The 21,444-nt window shown below is 40.6% G+C and overlaps 2 protein-coding genes across 3 annotated transcripts in view; both read right to left on the reverse strand.

The window, feature by feature from the left end:
- Window positions 1-10,693, reverse strand: part of spen (spen family transcriptional repressor) — a 28,146-nt gene extending 17,453 nt beyond the window's left edge. Inside the window, exons 1-3 of the mRNA XM_076167152.1 lie at window positions 10,308-10,693; window positions 7,487-7,807; window positions 572-1,186 (exon numbers count right to left, since the gene is read on the reverse strand). Of these exons, the coding sequence (XP_076023267.1) occupies window positions 572-1,186; window positions 7,487-7,807; window positions 10,308-10,390 (1,019 nt within the window). The 5' untranslated portion in view covers window positions 10,391-10,693. The remainder of the gene's footprint in view (window positions 1-571; window positions 1,187-7,486; window positions 7,808-10,307) is intronic.
- Window positions 10,694-12,475: 1,782 nt separating this feature from the next.
- Window positions 12,476-17,354, reverse strand: tmem82 (transmembrane protein 82). 2 transcript variants are annotated; one of them, XR_012965131.1, is made up of 7 exons: window positions 16,816-17,354; window positions 16,638-16,710; window positions 16,268-16,463; window positions 15,736-16,150; window positions 15,249-15,436; window positions 13,623-14,735; window positions 12,476-13,572 (listed from the first exon to the last, which is right to left on the reverse strand). XR_012965131.1 is itself a non-coding variant. In XM_076166952.1 (6 exons), the coding sequence occupies exons 1-6, from the start codon at window positions 16,898-16,900 to the stop codon at window positions 14,655-14,657; spliced, it is 1,038 nt and encodes a 345-aa protein (XP_076023067.1). In that variant the 5' UTR covers window positions 16,901-17,354; the 3' UTR covers window positions 12,476-14,654. The 2 variants fall into 2 exon arrangements, 1 of the variants encoding a protein (XP_076023067.1); XM_076166952.1 differs by having other exon boundaries at window positions 12,476-14,735.
- Between the last annotated feature and the right edge of the window lie 4,090 nt (window positions 17,355-21,444).

The raw sequence follows: 21,444 nt of genomic DNA on the forward strand, positions 1-21,444 counted from the left end.
CCTGGAAAAGATTCCAAACAAACTGTCCTGTGGCATTGCTTGCTAATGTCACATTAACTTAACACTGTTGTGTATATCTGCAATACATTCATTTTGAGTGCAAATGAAGGCTTCCTTTAGAAAACAATTGCTTGATGTATCAGATCAGAAGAAGCACTGCTTCAAGACACCTCCATAGGAGAAGACACGCTCTAATGGAGGTATACAACAACATATTCACTCAACAAATTCTCTGAAGACTGATTAGGTAAGGTTTGTTAGATATTCATAATATTTGTAAGCCTAAGCGTCCTCACCAAAGTCTTCATAGCATATACGTACAGTACAACAAGTGAGTTGTACTGATTTACTCAGTGGGTTGCATTCCTACTGCAAACAAACTGCTCCAGGGAGCAATTGCAAGTGTGCTGGTTGACCGGTTGAGTTTGTCCAGACCAGAGTATGATTGCAGTGTGTTCTCAGATGCCTAAACCAACAGATGTAGAGAAGTAAACGCACCAGGTTTTGTAATAAGGGCTCCAAACGAGCTATAGGTCTAAATACAGTCTAAAAGACAAAGTTTACGACTCACCTGCCACTTGTGCTGCTGCTGGTACTACTGACAGAGTCCGAACTGGAGGAACGACTGCGAGAAGCGGACCCACTGTGGGAACGTGGAGGACGGGTGGCCTGACTTGCCAGTCTCTGAGGAGAGGGGTTTCTTGAATGCGTTGAATGCGGAGACCGGCTACGACTGTGGCGATATGACCGCTCCCCACGGCGACCCCTCTCTTCCCGATAAAGGTCCCTGTGAACAACACTGGCCAAAGTAAAGGGTTCCCTGGCACGTGACTCATAGCGAGGCTCTGGTGTTTCAAAACGACAAGGGCTCCTGCTGTGTGACCGGTAGAATCCAACTCCACTGGATGTAGATCCTCCACTTCCTCCCGTTGTGGACGCTGCAGATCCACTTGTTCCTGCATTCCCAGTGACAGTGCTAACGATAGCTCCACCAACTCCTGATGACACTGTTGTACCGCTTCCACTAGAGGTCCCAGACCCACTGCCAGCTGTGCTTAAAGTCCTCTCTCTTGCATCCCGATAATAGTCCGTTTCGTAGTGCCGCTGCCGTTCGAAACTGCTACCAGGACGCTCATGATGTCCATAGGCACTGTGATCATAGGCCCGATCCCGACTTTCAGCAGTACTAAGAGACAGGGAAAGGGAGGAAGCGAAGTTTGTGAACAGATAATATCACATGATGATATCTGAGATTTCTAAACATACAAAACTATAAGACAGGGCACTGAAGAAATTTGTCAAGGGCTGTTTTCAAGTAACTTAAAAGAGAATTCTTCCCTTTCCTACTGATGACAAGTCAAGATGATTCCCAGACTTGTTCAGCAACTGAAACTAGTGCTCTACTGGTTGAGAGAGTTGTTTAAAGATTAATCTGCCACAACATAAATCACATATGTAGGAAGAGTAAGAGGAGTTAATATAAAGCAATTTGTTTTTCTGTGGATGGAAAACCTATTGACAAGAATAAAAACAAAACCTTTAGTGTATCTTACAACTAATATATTCTAAAATGCCAGTAAAACATACATTGCTGAACATAGTAAGACGGGGCATAGTTTTAAAAAGAGATTTCCAGCAAAAGTTCTGCATTCGATGATATTTAGGAACTACGATCAGACAGTACAATTAAGGATGCTTTGTTCCGAGTTGAACTCCTATTTGTGAATCAAACTATTATAATTAAATGTTGGATATATGACTGCTGTGTCACACGTAGTCCTCATAATGAGCATGCAGGTCAGTAATAACCACCGTTTGAATGCAAATTGAATTGTATAGGCAAATTAGCCATGTTGCTGAAATACACAGTGGAATATGATTTGATATAACTGTGAGAAACCGGTGGAACATAACAGTTAAAGAAAATGGACAGCTTTTTCTTCTTTCGCCATTCAAACAATAGGTGGGAAAAATATCGGTCTATATTATACAAAGCTTTAGAGTCAAATAAAAATAACCATCACAACTCGAATAATTCTGCATCATTAATTCAAATGGTAAGGTTAAAATTGTAGGGTTATGTAATATAATATAATGGCAGTGGATCCGTCGAATTAAAAACAGGTAGCATTTGTATTATTCAATTATTTTGCATGTGTTATTCTTGGATATTTGTTCGGTGGTGTTAAAAAGGTGCGCCAGTGCCATTATGGCACCGAGTACAGATTTGCATAAACAAAGTAAGGGAAATGCTGGTGATCCTATAAAAACAAACAGAGATATCATGTCTGTTTAAGTTACATGTTTTCGAGGCAGAACCTACTCGCATAGCTATGTCATATAGAGCAAATCCTATAGCTATAGTTAGTGAGTTCTATAAATTGATGCTATAGTTGTCACTTTTAAACGCGCACACCTCTTGCTGAGGGCTGTCCTGTCTTGTTATAAAGATCCATACCACACAAAAGAGCCATCTTCCTTTGGGTCTGACCAGTGAAACTAAAGTCTCCTCAAACTCACGCTGGCTACTCCCTAGCCCCCTTTCTTTTTTATCACCATTCTCAACTTTAAACTGTCTAATGGACAAAAACGCGGCAAAACACACAGGCTTTACCCCCTAAAGCCTTTTCTACTAAGCCTTTCAGGTCTCGAAAGTAATGTTTCATCATTTTGTGTGTTTACAAAAGGAGTGTGAAGGGCTTTGAAGAATTGTGGACACATTTCTAACATAACATAAAGATTTTATGCTTCTCATAAGCTTTCTTACTTCTTCTTTGCAGCTCCTGACACATATTTCAAAAAAAGTCTCTGACGATTTCTATTGGAAACAGTTAATAATGTTGCTGCACTGGCAGATTTTTTTAAATTTTGTGTAACAGTGGGTTCTTAGACGATCAGTTGTTGATCTCCAGTCTAGTAAAAGAGCTTTATGATTGGAAAATGAAAGGCACATAAGTAACATTTAGGAACTTTAGACTGCAGAAGACCAAAAATTGTTTTCAATCAAACTAAAGGCTTGTCTCAATATAGATCAGACAGCTTTGTTAAAAAAACATAAGCCTAAAATTGCATTCTAATAGCATGGATACCTTGCTGACAACATTGTAAAGATGATCTTTCAAAGTTTATTGCTACACTGTCTCCACCAACAAAGAATTGGAGAATGCTCAAGGAGAAATAGCGACATTTCCAACATGGAGATACATCTGAAAGTGCCTGCAGAGTTAAAGAGAAATTGGCAGCAACCTTCAGTTAATATTTTAACAGCAGTGGTGCTAATTAAGGAGTATTTCTATGGAATGTCAAGCAAATGTTTACAATTTGTTCCATGATCGACGCATTGTACAATGTTGAATGTTTTTAAAGGTTTCAATTTTTCACTTTAAAGATGCTCATCTCAGTGCTTCCATTAGCAATTAGTGTGGAATAGCAGATGAAGTGTGAAGGATGTTATCAGTGAGTTGCATGCATAGCATTATTTTATAGTACAGCTCATGAAATAGCGTTCTCCTGAGGTGTCCATAGATCAACACAAATTTTGGGGGTGACAAGTTTTGCACAAAAACAACGGTAAAACATTTCTCTTTATCTTATTTCCAAAATCTGATTCAATGGTGCGGAAAAAAACATGAACGCTGCCAATGTGACTTTCAGTAACCAAAGCAATTAAAATGATATTAGGAGCTGAATAATTCAGGTGAGATGAAAGCTGCTGCCATTTATCTGAAATTTTCAAACAGGCATCTTCCTCTCATCTCTGATTTCCACTGATGTCCTTTAAGGCTTACTGGAAATAGCCAACCCGACCTCTAAACGTGAAAAAATACCTGCGTGCTGCTATATTACAGAGGAATTCCAGTAATGACATCCAATGACATTAACCCTCTCCACTAAAATACTGTTTTGCCCATTTAATACCTGGCATTAGCATCTGTTCTTCTTATCCAGATGTGAATGAAATGCATACTGCAGGTTCAAATTAATGAGATTTAATTAATCCACAGGTTCTAAATTACACCCTGCCTCATCTTCCTGGCTCCACTCACTCTCACTGATAAAGTCGTTTCTGAATGGGAGTTGTGACTTGCTGTAAACAGAGATCTGGCACTGGATCACAGACAGCGACAGCCCAAACATCAATTTATTCGTTTTTTGTATATTTTGAATGGGTGATGATCCACGTCCACAGAGCAAAGAGGAAGCATGGGCTTAAATAGCTCTGATGGCCCGCCTACTGGGAGCCAATCACGATGCCGACAGCATCCATTTAAAGAGAATGCATGTTGTTGCAGGATGTTAAAGGGTGTGTTACTAACCTAAACATTAAATGCTGTTGTTCTAACCCTGATATCTGCCAAATAACCTTAAGTGTTGACTGGAAGTTAGGGTTGCAATGCTATCAATTGTGTAACCACATTAAAAGCCACATTATGTGGAACTTCTCATCAATGCAAAATATTTTATGTAAATGTAATCTACAGACTTTGAATATTTCCATTAAGGATTTGCTGTTGGGCAGAGGAACAATAGATCGCATGCAGCGACTGAGAATAAACTGATCTTGGCAGTCACTGTGTCCGTATTTCACTGCTCTACACAAAAGGTACAGCAGGTCAGGGCAGATTCTGTTTAAGCTTTATTTGATTTAATAATCTATGTGCGGGATTCATGAATAACATATATGGCATAACGATATCTGCTGTGAAATTGATGGATTGCCTTGACCCCTAGATGCTCTAGAAAATGCTAATTTGGCAACAGAGGCTCCCGGCTCAATAGATAGCCTCCAATTTCCCTTTGCGCAAAACAGGCTCTACATTATTCATGGAGCTTAAAAATAATTCAGTTATGGCCTTTTTTGGCTGAATTTCCATCAGAGTTTGATTATACGTCTGCTCTGGTGCATGCTAAACACATCGACTGCTTTGGAATCATGTGAGCAGCGTAGTTACAAGCATGCATTCCAGCAGCAACATCTGAAAGCTGTCTCATTGAGTGTCTCAGTCCTGTGGGTGAGTAAGGCGTGTGCTTAGAATATATTTTTAATTTTTAAATTAAAAAGTGGTTGTTTAAAAAAAGTATTTTTATGTTGTGTCTGTGCTTCTCATGCAAACCACGCTCGCAGTTCTGGACCATCATATTGAACTTGCAGTAAGAGTAAAATACTGAAAGGAGAATCATATAGCTGAGGGTGATTAGCTCTTAATGTCTTTACTCAGTTTGTGCTTGAGAAACAAGCTTTGGGACGACAATCTGTGACAGGTTTTAATTAGAACCCTATCTCTTCTGGTTATTCTGCTCTAAATGGATGGGACCAAACTCAGTGACGACGGAGCACTGCATTAATGCAACATTCCCAAAGGCCAATATTCGTGTTACATTTAGTGTTCTTTATCAATTGCAACATTTTGTACTTTGATCACTTGTCATATAGTTGCCAGCTACAATGTGGAGCAATTCTAAGGAGCGTAGAGTAAGGAGTTATAGGCGGGGTAAGGTGAGGGGAAGAGAAAGGAAAATAATACAAAGTAAGATACAGCGTCTGCATATAAACAAACAGGCAGTAATAACACTCTATATGTACCAGCTATTTTGGTTAGTTGGGAAAATGGAGAGAGACAGGGGTTCAAACTAGGGGGTTAGAGAGGACAGCTAAAATACACAGGGCAGGGCATACCAACCTTTTGAGAGAGTGGTAACTTGACCTATAATTCCAAATACAATCTAGGGAGATAGAACTTTGTGAGCAGAAAAATGGGCAAAAATGTTGAGTGGGTTTTTTTTGTTTGTTTTTGTTCAAAAAATGAAGCAAAACTGTTCACGATAGAAAAAAGTAATCCTCATCGACATCTTGGCAGGAGACCTCAGGTGCACAGACGGGTTGGAATGGAAGTTTTAATTATTAAAACAATCAATCAGACTTGGCCTAGTCGAGATCCAGGTATATTCTGTAGTGATGGAAAAGGTCAGTTCATACATCCATCCAAAAACTTTTTTTCCTCATGGTAGCAGTTTGAGACATGGTATGCAGGGGTCCAGCTTCAATAGGTAGTGCTCCCCAAGAGCAATGATGATGTAGACGAACTGGTGGGAAAATCAAGTCTTGCGTCTTCATTTATAAAGTCCTGCAGATTCCACTTTGATCACACTATGCGCAGAAGTAAAGCAGTCCAATTCCTTTGAAAGAGGGAAAGAAATTTGACCAGACTCTTCTACTGGTAATCCGGGTTCTTATTCATATTGCCACTGCGTTTGTTCCCAGAGGGGGAAACATTTTGTTGTGAAGCTCAGCAATGTTGACGTCTGTAGTCAGTCTGCAATTCTCCTTCACAAAGCAGATGATCGGGCACGCAGTCCAAATGTCACAAAGGTCAATTAGAAGACGTCTTGTTCATGGACACGTGGTTTCATATCCAAGGTAGTTATAGTTCCACATTCAAGAAGGGAGGAGGTAATCCACAGACATGAGGTACATTATCTCCAGTGGCACTGATAGTACATTCATAGTCCCAGTTAACAGCCTTTTCTTTGGTTTGTATGATCCTTAGTTGTATGATCATGTTGGTCCACAACAAATCTTGCCAGTCTCAGTCGCTGCACTGTAAAAAATAATCTCCACAAAAATATTGAAAGAAAAAAAATGGAATTTGCTCACTTGTTCGTTGTCTCTACTAGGTTATTCACCAGTAGAGGTCTCCCAGCACTCAATTTGTATGCCCTGATGTCAGAAATAATTCCAAATAAAACCAAAAACACAAACCCATACCTTTAACATGATAGAATATCCTTGAAAGGTCTGGCCCATATTAATCCAACAGGGGGGAATGTATATCCTGTGTTGATTATCCACATGACTCCAGCCCACGAGAGGACAATAACTGAAAACCAAATTTAACCAATCCAAACAATATATTGTTGTGTCTTTACATATGAATGTGGGGTCTTGGTTGTTTTGTTACATGAGGAAAAGTGTGAAATTAATCCATCAAGCAGGGCATGGTAACTCCAGATTAGGGGAATCCCAGGATGGCTGCTGGACCACTCTCTCTTTCTCTCTCTCTCCCCCTCTCTCTCCAGCAACTCCAATAATCCCGGGGATTTTTACGATATCCAATCTTTGCCCGTATTTTCCACAAATGATATATCCACCTCACAGAGATGTTTAAGATCACAAAAATAATCCCAAACAGCCATTCACTCAATTGACTATTCACGTACTGTATGTAACACATGCGTGTGTGTGCACAATGTACAAACATGGTCTCTTATGGGATATGTTGGCGTCTATCTTTAAGTATGAATCCAAGAAGGCTGGCAAGACTTTGAGGATTTACAAGGGGATTACTAAAAGATTAAATTCTTGAGAATTAACTCCTTTCTCCTCATTAACCCCCCAATAAGTAAATGAACAGATGATGGAAAGATGCTTGGGGGTAAGGTGTTTACCACGGTCCCCCCTGGCTTCAGAGAAACTTTGTCCACTTACCCGTCTAGTCTGCGTTCATAGCGTCCATCTCTGCTGTGGAGCGACGTGGGGGGCCCATACACGGGCCCCCCTGCCGCCCTTGTGAACCCTGATACTTCCCGGGAACGAGAGTTTAAGGACAGACTATCATCCAGCCCCCTTGCAGCACTAGGAATAGTGCCCGGTTCATTGTAATCAGTGCGCAGGTCTCTGTCCCCCATTTTGTTGATAGCATTGTGAGCTTTCTGAGCACTTTTAATGTCCACAAAATCCACAAAGGCTGCGACTCCACCTTCAGACCCCCGTTTAGGGAGGACCTTGACACTCTCCACCCGGCCATATCTAAACAGAAAACAATAGAAGGGAAAAAAAGTCATCAATGGGTTTCAAACAGTATGAGGTCCTAAAACAAAATGATGACACCTGCATAGTGATGAATGACTGCGTGTGTGTATGTGTGTGTGTGTGTGTGTGTGCTGGAGGTTCAGGTATAACACGGTGTCTTTGACACTAATTTATTTCTCTGTGGCTCCGTCTTGCAAGACAGTAACCCAGCAACTGGACTAGAAACAGTCACACACCGTATGTTAATCAATGCATATGTTACCCAACAACAACGCTTGGAACATTTCCCTTAAGTGAAAGGCTCTCTTATTAGTTATTGAAGAGACATTCCTGGTGTGGCTGTTTTAAAATTAATGTGCATTATGCAGATCTAGAGCTCATTCTGCTTCACCGGCTGCAGTTTTGGTGCAATTATGTGTGCCACAAATGCAAAAAATACATAGGCTATAATTGAGTTGTAAACAGATGTAGTCTATATTTGAGCAGTCGTTTGCTTATAAAAAGAGAAAATACCCTGTGATGTCTGACTGTGTGATGGGATGACTGTGATGTCTGATGGGAACCATACTCATCTTCATTTCTAAACGTACAAGCTGTGGTTACACAAAGTGATGTCACCTCTCTGCTTCTAATTTTTTTTTTCTTCCAGAAGAAGCCGGAGGAGAGCTCATTTTTACTGTCCGACACAGACAGCAGGGTGCCCATAAATTTATTGGCATGCCAGTTCCCAACATTGAACAGCCTCCGACGCCATTTTAGAAATGCTGTTCACACTGCTTACTCATTGTGCCGTCCCCCATCTTCAATGACTTCTATCACACATCGGGCTGTCATGCACCTGCATACTGTGACTACCTCTGGGTGAACGCGGGGCTGAGGCTGCATGCTAAAAAGCACTCGCAGACACGGCTTCCCCTTCTCTGCTCCCCCAAACAGACTAGCAGCCATCATCCCCCCCCCCCAAAAAAACAGCCTTATGTACCTCATAGCACAGATCAAAGTAGATGAAACGGCGTATAGGTAGAACATTATGTGTTCTGCAACGCTGCATAATGACGGCGCCTGGTGTGTGTGTGTGTGTGTGTAGAGCGACCCCTCAATACGCTTCGTAAACAAGACCGTCATGTTCGACCACAGTCCTGTGTTAGCGAGTCCGCCATGTGACAAAACCTTAATTTAAGCTCTTATTCTGTTGGACAGATGTGTGATTTGGCAGCTTTCGCCTGATATGGCGACACCGCCACACCGTAGACCGGAGCGTTGCTCTTGGGTAAGCGTGATGTTTTTGAGCAGACCGACTGCTCTCCGGTTCATAAAGACTGAGAGGCGGAATGCTTTTTCCTTGACAGTCGAGCGACGACAAGCGAGAGCGCGCAAAGCAAAGAGAAAGAGACATTCATATTTACATTTTTGTCGGTTACACAAGACAAAGAGCTAAAAGACCCTAGGTTGTGTGTGTGTGTGCGCGCGCTCTATTCAAACAGCTGAACCATGGACACACACATTGCTCTTATAGTGCCCTTATATTTGTGTGTAATTACCTTATTAAATTATAAGATTTTTACATTTTTTAACGGCGCCTGGTGTGTTATTTAAGTCAAACCTTACTGTAGATTGTGCTCATTATCAGCTGTGAACGGGATCGTATGAACCACGGAGCAAAACAATCATGAACTATTTACATGCGCACGAAATAAGTAAACAACTGCCTACACGGTTGCAATGTTGCCTATCAGAAACAGAAACACGCCATATGCTGTTCAATCACAGCCAGCTTGCAGCGAGGATGGCGGCGTGATGTCGCGTCACCTTTAAGGTTTCACTGACTTGTATTAGATTTAGATCATTTGGGCTATGGCAGCGAGCGCTCTGTTTTGGGAGGCTATCATAGTAGGGAGCTAATTAGTGGTAACACTCTTCTGCCAATAGCGCACATGTCTGTTGAAACCCTAACCCGACAAACTCAAAGTCCAAACACCGGTTCCTGGTTTAGCAGAAAACACGCACTGAACACACTGGTGAGCTTAGTGAAGGTGCACGGTGATAACTGTTAAAAGCTGTATAAAGCTAGCAGCTCACCGGGTAGGCTCTGTTTTGTTTACACTGGCAGCATACTGTTGGCGTGTATCATGTTGAAAATATGTATTCCAGTCACCAAGTGTCACTTAAAGGCTAAAAGGTTACCTGGTGTGAAGGTACTCCAGTCACAGAACATTCAGTCGCACAACTTACGAGCAAGGGTCATGTTATCACCTGCAAGTTTTGTAACCCTTGCAAAACCATAATGTTGCTAGCTGAATTGTCCTGGACGCTTTCTTTGATATCTGTGCTCGAATGCAATGCATGTAGTTGATAATGGAGCGCTGACAGCACAGCCGCCTGATGGGACCTTTCATTTCATCCATACTTTACTAAATGTGACACGCGGGGACGGAGATGCTGGCCGTGTACTCGTCATTACATTAACAATACACACAATATCAGTGTTTCAACTCACCGCTTGAAGTGCTCAATGATTTTCTCTTCTCGTACATTTTCGGGTAAATTTCCCACCCATAGATGTCTGGTTTCCCGGACCATACTGTGTGTTGCTGCTCCCCGCTCATACAGATGAGTTTGCTATGTCAATGTCTTCCCATGCAAAAGAAAATAGGTTTGCAGAATATCCGTCGGAGAAAAACACTCCGCGCAAATCATTGACTGGTCGTTGTGATGATCCAGTGTAAACCATTTGGTTGGATCCCCGCACGCTGTTTGATACTCTTCACTGTTCAGCGCGATTGTGTGCACCTCATGAACGCGCTTCGAACTGCTCCCGTGACTAGGCGCGTCCCTGACACCATGCGACCTTTGGGTGTAGAAAGAAAGCTTGTAGCTTCCTAAAAAGATGCAGCAACTTCGCTTGTAATGAGTGGCACACCGCGCAGGCGTGGCTTCGTGTGTGACCCCCTCCCCTCCCGATGAGATAGCCTCCTGCCTGTGCGCATGCGTGAGAAAACCCCTGGTTGAATGTTGGCGCTTTGACATCTGATAAGCTTTGATTCACAGGAGGATCCGATGGATGCTAAAGTGTGTGTGTGTGTGTGTGTGTGTGTGTGTGTGTGTGTGTGTTGTGGTAAGGCCCTTTTTATGCAATAACCTACACGAGCCCACGTTTAATCTTACAATATAATCATTACAATGCCAAGCAAATCACCAATGTAAGCATGTATTTAACAAAGTCAGGGAAAATTCAGTAACACATGCTCCAGAATGTGTCATTCCTAATTATATTTCAGACTGACTAATCAATAATAAATGCTGATGACCTTTGTCACCAATAACCATTTGGCAAGGTGTCTCAAAACATTTTATTAAATGGTATATGTTACGCAACCACAAAATCTAAGCTGCATTAGGGTTTGGTGATATGATCCTCCAGGAGGATCCGCTGACTATTGATTATTTCAGTGTGTTTAGACTGTGTCTGGGAAAGTTATAGTAGAAACAAAGGAAAACATAACTTGATTGTTCAATTAAAAGAACATTTGAGGTTGTGAGGGGTTTAAAAAAAAGTATTATTTAGGGAATGCATGTAAACACTCATTTATTAACAGAACAAATCGTTGAACTCAGATCATTCAAAGAACATAGATGTATGTATATTCAGTTTTAAATTTAAATTTTATTGCAATGAAATTGCACATGGGAAACTGGTGTTATGATGACAGCATTCAATACAACCAAAATGCATGTTCATATTACAGGGTAATCAGATAAGTAAACAGACTCCCAGTCACAATGCATTGATGGACTTAATAGTTTTCATGACTATGAGGAGGACACGTGAATACATTCCATTCCTTGTTACAGTTTACCAGAGGAAGGAACAGACAATAGCACATGCAATCCAACAAACATGGTAAAAGAAAATATTGCACCCAAAGCTCTTCACATTGGAGTAACTAGGTTTATAATCTAGCAGTGTTGCCAGTTGGGTCCCAAAAACGATTTACCTTCATTAGTTTCATGTTTTTATTCCACTTAAGTTACTTCCAGGCAGCTAGAAAATGGAATGGAGACTAAGTAGAGAACTTTGACCCGATCTAAGCTCTGTTTTAAGGTAATAAGTAACATGAGCAATCAGACCTAGGTCCAAAGGTCCAATGGTGATAAGCACTTATATAGTGGTAAATAAAATCATATAGATACACATCTTCACATCTTTTCAAATTATTTTATCAAATTGACTGATATTCATCATGAAAAGTTACTTGAACCTAATAAGGCAGGAAACATTTGTAAATAAAAACGTGTGTACATTTATCATTCACAACATAATTGGTATGACTTTTATGGTCATATTCATGTATAAATTGAAAGATACAATTAGTTTATTGCCTACAAAGAAGTGATATTTAACGCAATATAAACAGCTTATAAGTACAAGAGTATAAGAAAGAACCCAGCACTGTTACTATACTACTGTTCTGCTTTGTTACTATATTAAGAATGTCCATTAAATGTATAACTGCGCATGCGTCAAAATGCGGTAACATGGGACTCATAACCCTGCAGTGCGCAGGAGTAGAGCGCGCCTATCAGACGATAGCACTACAGTCTGGAACTCTCCAGAGGAGCCGAACATCGTTCTATCATTGTTATGGCCGTTTTCATCGTAATCGGCTGGTTGTGGAAAGCTTCCCCGTGTCTACAAAATTCGTCCTCATTTGGAACCTTATTCAATTTCATATCAAATCTTATGGGAATACACTTTGTTATTTTGGTGGAACGACCAAAACCCAACTAAATGTGTGCTTCAGTGATTCCCTACCCTGGATTTATCGTGGAAACTGGACTAATTATTGTACTATTCATTGTAATTTCACACGCCTGTAGACACGGAGTAATGGCGGAATTGATAGAAAGCAAAAAAAAAATACGTTGCTGGATTACCCTGTCATCCAATTCAGAGCGTTCAATAAAGAATGGGCATGAATCGGCGTCAAATGTGGATTTAAACTGATGTGGGGATTGTCGGGCACAGGGGTTAGAGAACTTTGAATTTAACGAAAAGTAAGGCTAAACTAACATTGAGATGACGAAGGCTAGAATGTTTTTTGTTTTATAAATTAACTAATATTTGTTACTATGTGTTTTCCGAGATAGTTAGTAAATTAGTTGGTTCGCGTTTCGAGTCTGTTTACCAGACAGTGGCGTGAGCTAATGTGCATTGCCTGTTCTTTGTTTAACGCCATTTTGTGTGACTTTAGAGTACGTAGGTTGTCAGCCATTTTGCCATTTCCTTTTAAGCAGAAGGCTCTCCGGAGAGCCAAGATAAAAATGGACTGGTAATATTAGGCTGATAAAGCTGAGGGGAGATGGCAGAACTGACAACATAGATTTTTTTTTAACCCTCCGGCTCTCTGAGATGGAGTTACTGCCTTCATCGGTTAGAAATGAATGTAGCCAAAACAGAAGCTGCCTAATGCACAACCTGAATGAGACTCAACAATAGACTTCAATTATCTATTTTTCTACCTTCAATGCTGGGCTTTATGTTGTATATCACTGAATATTGTCTCAAGTGAAAGTACTATAAAATGTAAGTATTATGAAATAGATTGCAATGGCAGCCTTTGTTTTCATTTTTCTATACTATACTATACTTATATTTGGGTAACCCTTTAATGCTATAATGGTATCTAAATGTATGAAGTCTGAAGCAAAGTGTATGTTAGCTGTTTTGAGTTTTGGCCCCATCCCTACATTAATCTATTTCGCTTGGTATACAGCTGATGGGACACAGCCTGGTTTTATCATATTTCTTTACACTCAATTTGAGCCATATCCCATGCTAACTATCTACCAATATCCCGTGGAAAGGGTTACTAAGCTCTGCAGTGGGGCTCCACTGATCCGCAGAGCTTTAAATCCCTATTAACATTTGGAACCATAAATCTTTTCAGGAGTAGCAACACAGAATTGCAGCTCTGTATCAGAGCTAAGGTTGATGTTAATACCCGCACTGCATGAGAGAAAGTGTAACTGATATGACAGCATGGCAGATCATCGTGGGGAATGTGAACTCAGTTGTTGTTTGGAAAAATGATTGTGATTCCCTAAGACTGGTGGATCACCATTGGACATGCAGATGAGAATGAGTCCTGTTATGTCTAGTGAAAGATAAACATAGCATTCCACAATAGGAATCCCATAGCAACAGTCAAACGCACTTGTAGTGTCAGCTTATAGCAGTTTTACTGCCATGAGACCTGAATGACGTGATTCACGAGAAGCCATTTATTCTGCTCTAGATTTTCAGGTCTGAACTGCACAGCTGGGACACACAGTATCTAAAATAAACAAATGTTTTTGAATGGTTTAACCACAAACCAGAGCAAAACCTCACACCAGATGTTGTGGCAGGACCTGCTCAAAGTAGTTTGATTTAAGAAAAATAAAAAAATATTTTAGAGATTCTGTAGTGATGCATGGAGAGGCCCTTGCAATTTGAGTGATTTTTGTGTTTTGATACAGTGCATTGTAGCTCAAACACAAGGGGTGTTTTTGCATTTATTTCGCACAGACAGTAGATCCTATGGTTGTTCAATAAAATGTCAATGAATAAACTGAATTTTAAGTTTTTAATTTCTTTCCTTCTTAACTGATATAACACAATTCACACACACAATTCAGTGTGAAATGAATTAGATTAATAAGATAAATTAGAGAACTAGGTAAAAGGCGAATCCCTTCTTTTTTGTAATGAACCGATTACACTTAAAAAAATGATGTAAACATGGCAATTCATCTGAATAACCAATCTGAAAGAAGCCCAACATCATTTACAATCCCATAGTGGTTAACTCCGGTGCACCTTCTGTTGAACCAATGTTTTGCGTCGACTCACTCTGCTAGTGTAGTTGGTAGAATCGTCTTCATCCTATGCATACAAGAGCACATCATATCAAAGATTATACATGTCAATGTTATACATAAGAATACATGTCAAAAGATGATAGCTAGAATATCTGTGGACATTTTTCCCTAAGTCGTTTTGACAACTTTTTATTAACAAGTACTGCTCTTCCAGAATATAATTTAAATTGGAATTGGATTTGTACATATTCATTGCCGTATTAATTAATTTAATAAAGAAGATAATACTAGTGCATTTGTATGGTATTGGTCTTATTCAAACTCTTACAATTTCCTACTTAATCAGGCTGTCACAATAAGAGGCAAAGTAGGCTCACTGTTTTAAATCACAGAATACTTTGACCTGAATCTGTCTTGGGGGTCTTAAACCTTTTCCGCCAGGGATACTGTTTGAGAAGTTCAGACCCATCTCGGGACCCAGTCTAATGAACACATCGATATTCTGCCCCAGTTTTGAGTCTCTGTGGAGGGGAGTTGCTTTCTGTCTTGTGTGCTGCTACTACAGAGACTCACTGACCTGTAAGGATGTAGCATCCAGCAAATCCATAGTGGGGATTAGACAGCCAGCCTCACCCACGAAACACATTATGATGTGGAGCACGTCTGTCCATCGACCAACAGTCAGCATCAAGACCATCAAACCCCCAAGACGAACCACGACTGTGTTCATTACAGCTTGGCTAGAGGGCAGACGGTGCTGTTCCTCTGCCAAAAACAAGAGAGAACAGTCGTAAAAGTTGCACGGTTACATGCATAGCAAGTCTTAACTGTTGAAATGTAAATGAATCATAGATGAATGCTGCCTTTTTAGTGGTCAGACAAGACCCTTGCCAGACAGAGGTAACAGACTATTGAATAATTGATCACTGTTTTTACTGTCATGAGAGGGTACCACACTATTATGAGCTGTGACAGTATTGAAGGTCCTGCCCAGATGGACCAGTGTCTTATGGGCATTGTACCAGAATCACAAATGATTTATTTCTGTTTTACATGTTTCTCACCCTGCATGTACACCACCAGCAGAGTGTAGCAGATTGTAAGTGGTGTCCAAAATCTGAGAGCCTCTGTTGCAGAAAGGAAGTATTGATTGATGATTGATACAGCAGCCACAACAGCTACAGAAAAGATAATGATCAGAGTCCTGCACAGCACAGCAAACAGGGTGCGGCCTGAGCTGAGGAGGGCGATGCAAATGCCGCAGTAGCGCTGTGCACTGTGGAGCTTGTACAGAGCCATGACATGATGCTGCAGGCGTGTGGCCTGCCGAGCCAGGAGCCAGCTGAGTGCTGCTGCCACGAGCAGACATAGCCAGCGCCGGGAGGCCCCCTCATGGAGAAAGTGTAAACTGCAGCCTAAGGCGCAGCCCAGAGAGAATTGACACTGAACTAACAGCTGCTTTACAAAATTCGGGAATTCCTGAGGATTACAGAGGTACAGAGACAGATTTGTTAGATGAATTAGATGAATTTGGCAGTGAACATTTAAAACCCATTATATTATCAACGTATAGAAGTATTATTGTTAGTTTCTTACTGGTCCTGCTGTAACACAACCAGAGACAGCTCGGAGACAAAACTCTAATACCACCAGGGAAGCCACACGGGAGCCCACTACAGCAAGCAGCCCTGTCACAAAGACAAAATGGAGCGTCCCAGCAAGGCCAGTTCTAGTTATCCATTGCGGTGTGGATGTCTTGTTTGTTGTATCTTTATGACTTTTTTCATTCAGGCTGTGGAGTGAAAAAGTTAAAAGAGTAAAATAGAAGTAGAGTTAAAAAATGAAAGTAAAGAGACACAAATGAAAGTAAAAGGGTCTGATGTTGAGTTCATAGGTCAGGTTCTAACAAATCACATTCCGCCTTACATACTTACTGTTTGTACCAAAAGGGGATTCATTTTCTCACCTCTCTTCCTCTAAATATAAGTGCACCCTCAACAAGGAACATAGTATAGAGATTCCACATGCACCAACAAGCCCTGTAGGTCAGATCATTACCACATTACTACATGTCAATGTTGCATAACCTAAACGTTACTTAGTAGTCATCTACATAGAAAAAAAAGAGTTGATGAGTTACTCACCTTGAAGAAAACTATCCAATGGACTCGCATCCAGAATCAGCCAGTCCGGCAAAGTGGGAAGAAACCAGTTTATAAAAGAAAACATTGCACTACCTCTTACTTTAAAACAAAGAAATCAATTTGCTTTTTGAAATTTTGAACAAAAACACAATGTCAGTGCAACTCATGCCATTGTACACTCAAGAAACATATTTGCAATTAATCCAGATCAGTTTCAAATAACACGGAGTATCAGCTCTTCCGCTGTTTATTTCTGTAGCTTCAGTGTTGAGCTTTGCTTGTTCCGAAGTCTGTTCTCTATCATCTGTCATGTATCAAAGGTCACTCCGCAGTCTTAGTTGAGGCCTAGGCAGCCTGAGTCATAGCGGGCTAATGGAGGATATTGCACCATGGTAAAGACACTCTAGTCACTAAAAGTCATTCACCTGTGTTTATTTGTCACTTAGATGTACTGCACACTGATACCAGTTGCTCATGTAATTTTATTTGTGCTATACCCAAGATACTAGTTATAAAATCTCATATATATCGGTATGGGAGGACTCCCCTTAGTATATCCACCTCAGTAGAATTACAAACACTGTGCTTTCTTCTGTTTGAGAGAAGCAACACATTCTAACATTAAGCATTAAGCATTACTGACTTGAGCTTGACATGTAACACTATTGCCGCCTCCCAAGTTGTAGCCAACCAGAAGGTTTTGGCTTTAAACTCCACCTTCTGCATCTCAAACTAGGACTTTGTAATGGGGAGACCACAAGCATGACAGACAGGAAATCATATTTATCCTGCACTGTCGATGCCCTTCATCTATCATTGCTCATTAAAAATGGAATCTCAATAACACAGGGAGACTCCATCTGCTCAACCGTGTCACCCCTGAAGAGAGCAAGCTGCCCTAGTTTCAAAATGCAACCAGTCACCAGAACTCTAAATAAACAGAGCAGGAATGACGCAATGATTCAATCATACACATAGTTTGTAATTCCCAATAGCCACGATGCTATTGTGTGCAATCAGGATTGGTCTTAGTGTGTTTTTATACTTGCTCTTTCTTTAAGTACAGTACATATTTTCTTCTTTACCTTACTTTACTTAAGCATTTCCTGTAACAGACTGAAGCACCAAGTGCTGTATTCACACATTGGGGTAATGAATAAGTCTGATTCTTATTGTTTGCTCTAAAAATGACCAAGGTATCATTGTTGGGAAATAAATCAACTAATGGTGTGTGATATATCTGTAAACGGACTCCAGGGCATTCATGTTGATATTAATTTAATCACTTCTGTCTCTCCCAAAATCTGAACTTTACATCCATGTGGTAATGTAGTCCATTTCACATTCATTATCACTAATGCCACCATGACCATTGTACAGCCATTGGTCTATTAAACAGTTAAACAACTATTCGTCCATAGGACCTGCTAATCATAGCAACTGATAGATTTTCAGGAATTGTGTCTAGTCAAAGGCCTTTGACTGAGGCCAAAGACGTAATAATTTTACATGTCATACCATACTGTTTGATGTCCAAAACTCATTTAGTCAATTAGATGTTTTGTTAAACCACGATTCACTTAGAAGATTTCAGATACATGGTGTTCTTATTTATTTCTTAATTACTAACAAGACCATAATTAAAGAATTAGAAGCAGCTCTAAGATTTCCTGAATTTCTTTATTTATAAATAATTGGATTTCTGCACATGATCTACAATTATAATTACAATTACAATTATAATTACAGTAATCATTGGCCCCGACAAAAACATTTGCCCCGACACTTGTATGCATGTATCATTTGGTTTCTTGCTCTTGGTTTCTATCTATGTGAAAGTGCAGTTAAAATGCAATTGACAGAGAAGTCTAGCAGAATGTGTTGCAAAGATCGCTGTCAATCAGAAGTTGACTAATGAATACTGAATATTGTTTCAGCTAGTTCTCTTGTGTTGGATGGGCTTCCCATAATTACAGAACCTATGTTCAACAAGACCTACAACATTAATTAACAGATTTCTTGCTTTTGTTTCTGTATTCATGTGTCATTTCTGTTTGTTCTTCTTTTTAAAACACCACAAAGGTTTGACTTAGGTAACATTTAGAACGAATGTCTGACATTTGCTCAAAAACAACTAACTACATTACATAAAGGTTCTTATTAATTACAAATCCAAACTATAATGTATTGTAACCTTTTAAAACACTTTCATTTCAATTCATTGTGTAAGTTATTTATGAAGCACAAAACAAAATTTAAAAAGTGTGGCATATCAAAGTGTAGCATATAGTGTACCATCAAACATCAAAGTTAAACATTTCGGTATACAGAATCAGACTTGTACTGCAACATGAAATAGTTGTGTTTCTAACTATACACATCTATAAGTTTATCATTCACTCCTTTGAGCCTTATGATCTCCCAATTGTGGGGTCTTCTGTTTCGGCTTGGGCCAACTCTTTATGGCTTTCATATAGAGGTCAAGGCCACGGGGTGATACCAAGTCAGGAGGCAAAGGTCACGGTCAATACCAAGAGGGACACGGGACAGTATGTCCGCATTGTTTTTCCCCTGTCTGTGTTTTATGTTAAAGCGAAAGTCTGACAATTCTCACACCCAGCGATGACCAACTGCATTAAGTTTGGTTGCACTCATGATTTAAGTAACAGGGTTATTATCTGTATAGATGGTGAAGTGTGGGGCGTGAAAAAAGAGAATTCCTAAACTTCTCACACACTGCCCACTTTACAGCAAGGAACTCTAACTTGCCACTGTGTAAATGATAATTCCTTTCTGCAGAGTTCGGGATCCATATCCAACGACTCGTACTTTTCCACTCTACTGTCGGTAGAGAACGGCCCCGAGGCCTTGTTCCGATCAGTATGAAGGTCAAGAGCCAGGTCAAAGTTTGGATATGCTAGAACTGGAGGATGAGTTAAAATGTCAATCAGACTCTCAAGTACTCTTTGATGCTCAAAGGTCCACTCTATAAATACAACTGTGGGCTTTTGGTTTTACTCAGATGGGAATGGGCTGGTAGGGTTGAGGATGTCCCCTGGAGCAACTAAGCTAGTGGCTTAGCTATCCTTGAGAGGTCTGTATGTACGACCGGTAGTAAATGGGAAAGCTGAGAATCCTTCCCAGGTCACCTATGATTTGTGGCGTTGGATTTGGCACATTAGATATACCAAATGGGATCCTTACCCATTCATAAAGCCTCCAGGGAGTGACTGAGGTGGAGAGATGGCGTGAATCTTTCAACACAAAATCCAGGTGGTACGTTGGTGAATGCTGAACTACGAGTATGCCCCCAAGGTATCCAGCAGGTCCTGTGTTCAGGGCAGTGGGTGTCTGCTTACGCAACAGGGGCGGAGTAGGAGAACTTAGATTTAATTAATCACATATGCATATGTGAAGTTGGCTCAGCATGTTACAGTCACAATCCTTTCAGTATTCTGCAAGATGCCCAGGGCTGTCTTTCGTGTTAAGGTGTCAAAGTAGGGATTGATCCTTCTGGCTGCCCCTCAATGAGCTGCTCCAAAACATTAAACCCAATTAATGGTTTCTCCAAGGTCAAACTACTGACTAGGAGAGGGACACTAATGGAAAGGCTGGGGTCCACATTTCCTGGTAAGTTGATCATCATGGCTATCCACCCAACGAAGGAAATTACCTCTAGCTCCTCCATTCCCTCCATAGTTTCATGACATAGGTCAAATGTTGAGGTAAGGCAGATATTTGTCTTTTCAAGCAGGCTTACCATACTAACTTGTGTGCCCGAGTAAAGCAATGCAGTCACTGCCAAGCCGCTTAAATTGCACTGTATCAGAGCTTTCTTCCCTATTAGTTTGGCAACAGCTTCACGTTTAGCACATGGTTGCTCCACAGAAGACTGAGAAGAGGATTCTTCACTGTGACTGTTTCATTGTGCTAATTGCTTCTGGGGTAAGAAGCAATAATAAGAACTGTTTTTATGCCATCAGAACTAAATTTAGTTCTAGCCCTGTCTCTTTAGGCAGCTCATGGCTCTGTGACCTTCCTCCCCACAAGATGGTAACAATCTGATCAGTTTTGTTCAACACATTTAGGAGAGCCGTCAGGTTTCTTTGGGTTTCTTACCAGGCCTAATGGTCTGACGAGAAAACTTATCCTCTCACTTTCCTAACTAGTGATTCTCATTGTAAGGCGTAGTACTGTTTCATCACTTACTTTTGACATTTACATTTGACAGAAGGGGCTTTAGTTCTCTGCATATATCACTGCAACAAACCTCTGAATGTCCTCTGAATGGAGCAGGTGAATGGGAACAATCAGTATACAGACCATCTCGCTTTAAGTTGCGGACCTGAATGCTTCCCCAAAGCAACCAGCACAAACTCAAACCTTCTGCCCCATTGATAAGCAAAAATAAAATGCATTCCCACGCCAATAATTCTGCGAATATGAGATCCATGGGCTAGGTTTATTTTCTCAACAACAACCATATATACACGAATCCAGAATTATCAGTATAATGATTACTTTCAAGTTTGAGGACTGAACATCTACTCGTGAATGCTGATCACCTGTTACAAACCTTGGTGTACACCGTGGGACACCCCACGCTGACGGCCTGCACGCTGTGGGGGG

This window comes from Genypterus blacodes, unplaced genomic scaffold, assembly GCF_046128005.1.
Source record: "Genypterus blacodes isolate CSIRO-AG114 ecotype Tasmania unplaced genomic scaffold, CSIRO-AGI_Gbla_v1 ptg000156l_1, whole genome shotgun sequence".
Classification (NCBI taxonomy): Eukaryota; Metazoa; Chordata; class Actinopteri; order Ophidiiformes; family Ophidiidae; genus Genypterus; species Genypterus blacodes.

Excerpts from the sequence above, each read along its gene's own strand:
- tmem82 (XM_076166952.1), bottom strand. The coding sequence starts at position 16,900 with ATGTTTTCTTTTATAAACTGGTTTCTTCCCACTTTGCCGGACTGGCTG. Across the intron at positions 16,711-16,815 it reads ATTGGATAGTTTTCTTCAAG|GGCTTGTTGGTGCATGTGGA; the intron begins GTGAGTAACTCA and ends TCTGACCTACAG. Across the intron at positions 16,151-16,267 it reads GTTGTGTTACAGCAGGACCA|GAATTCCCGAATTTTGTAAA; the intron begins GTAAGAAACTAA and ends TGTAATCCTCAG.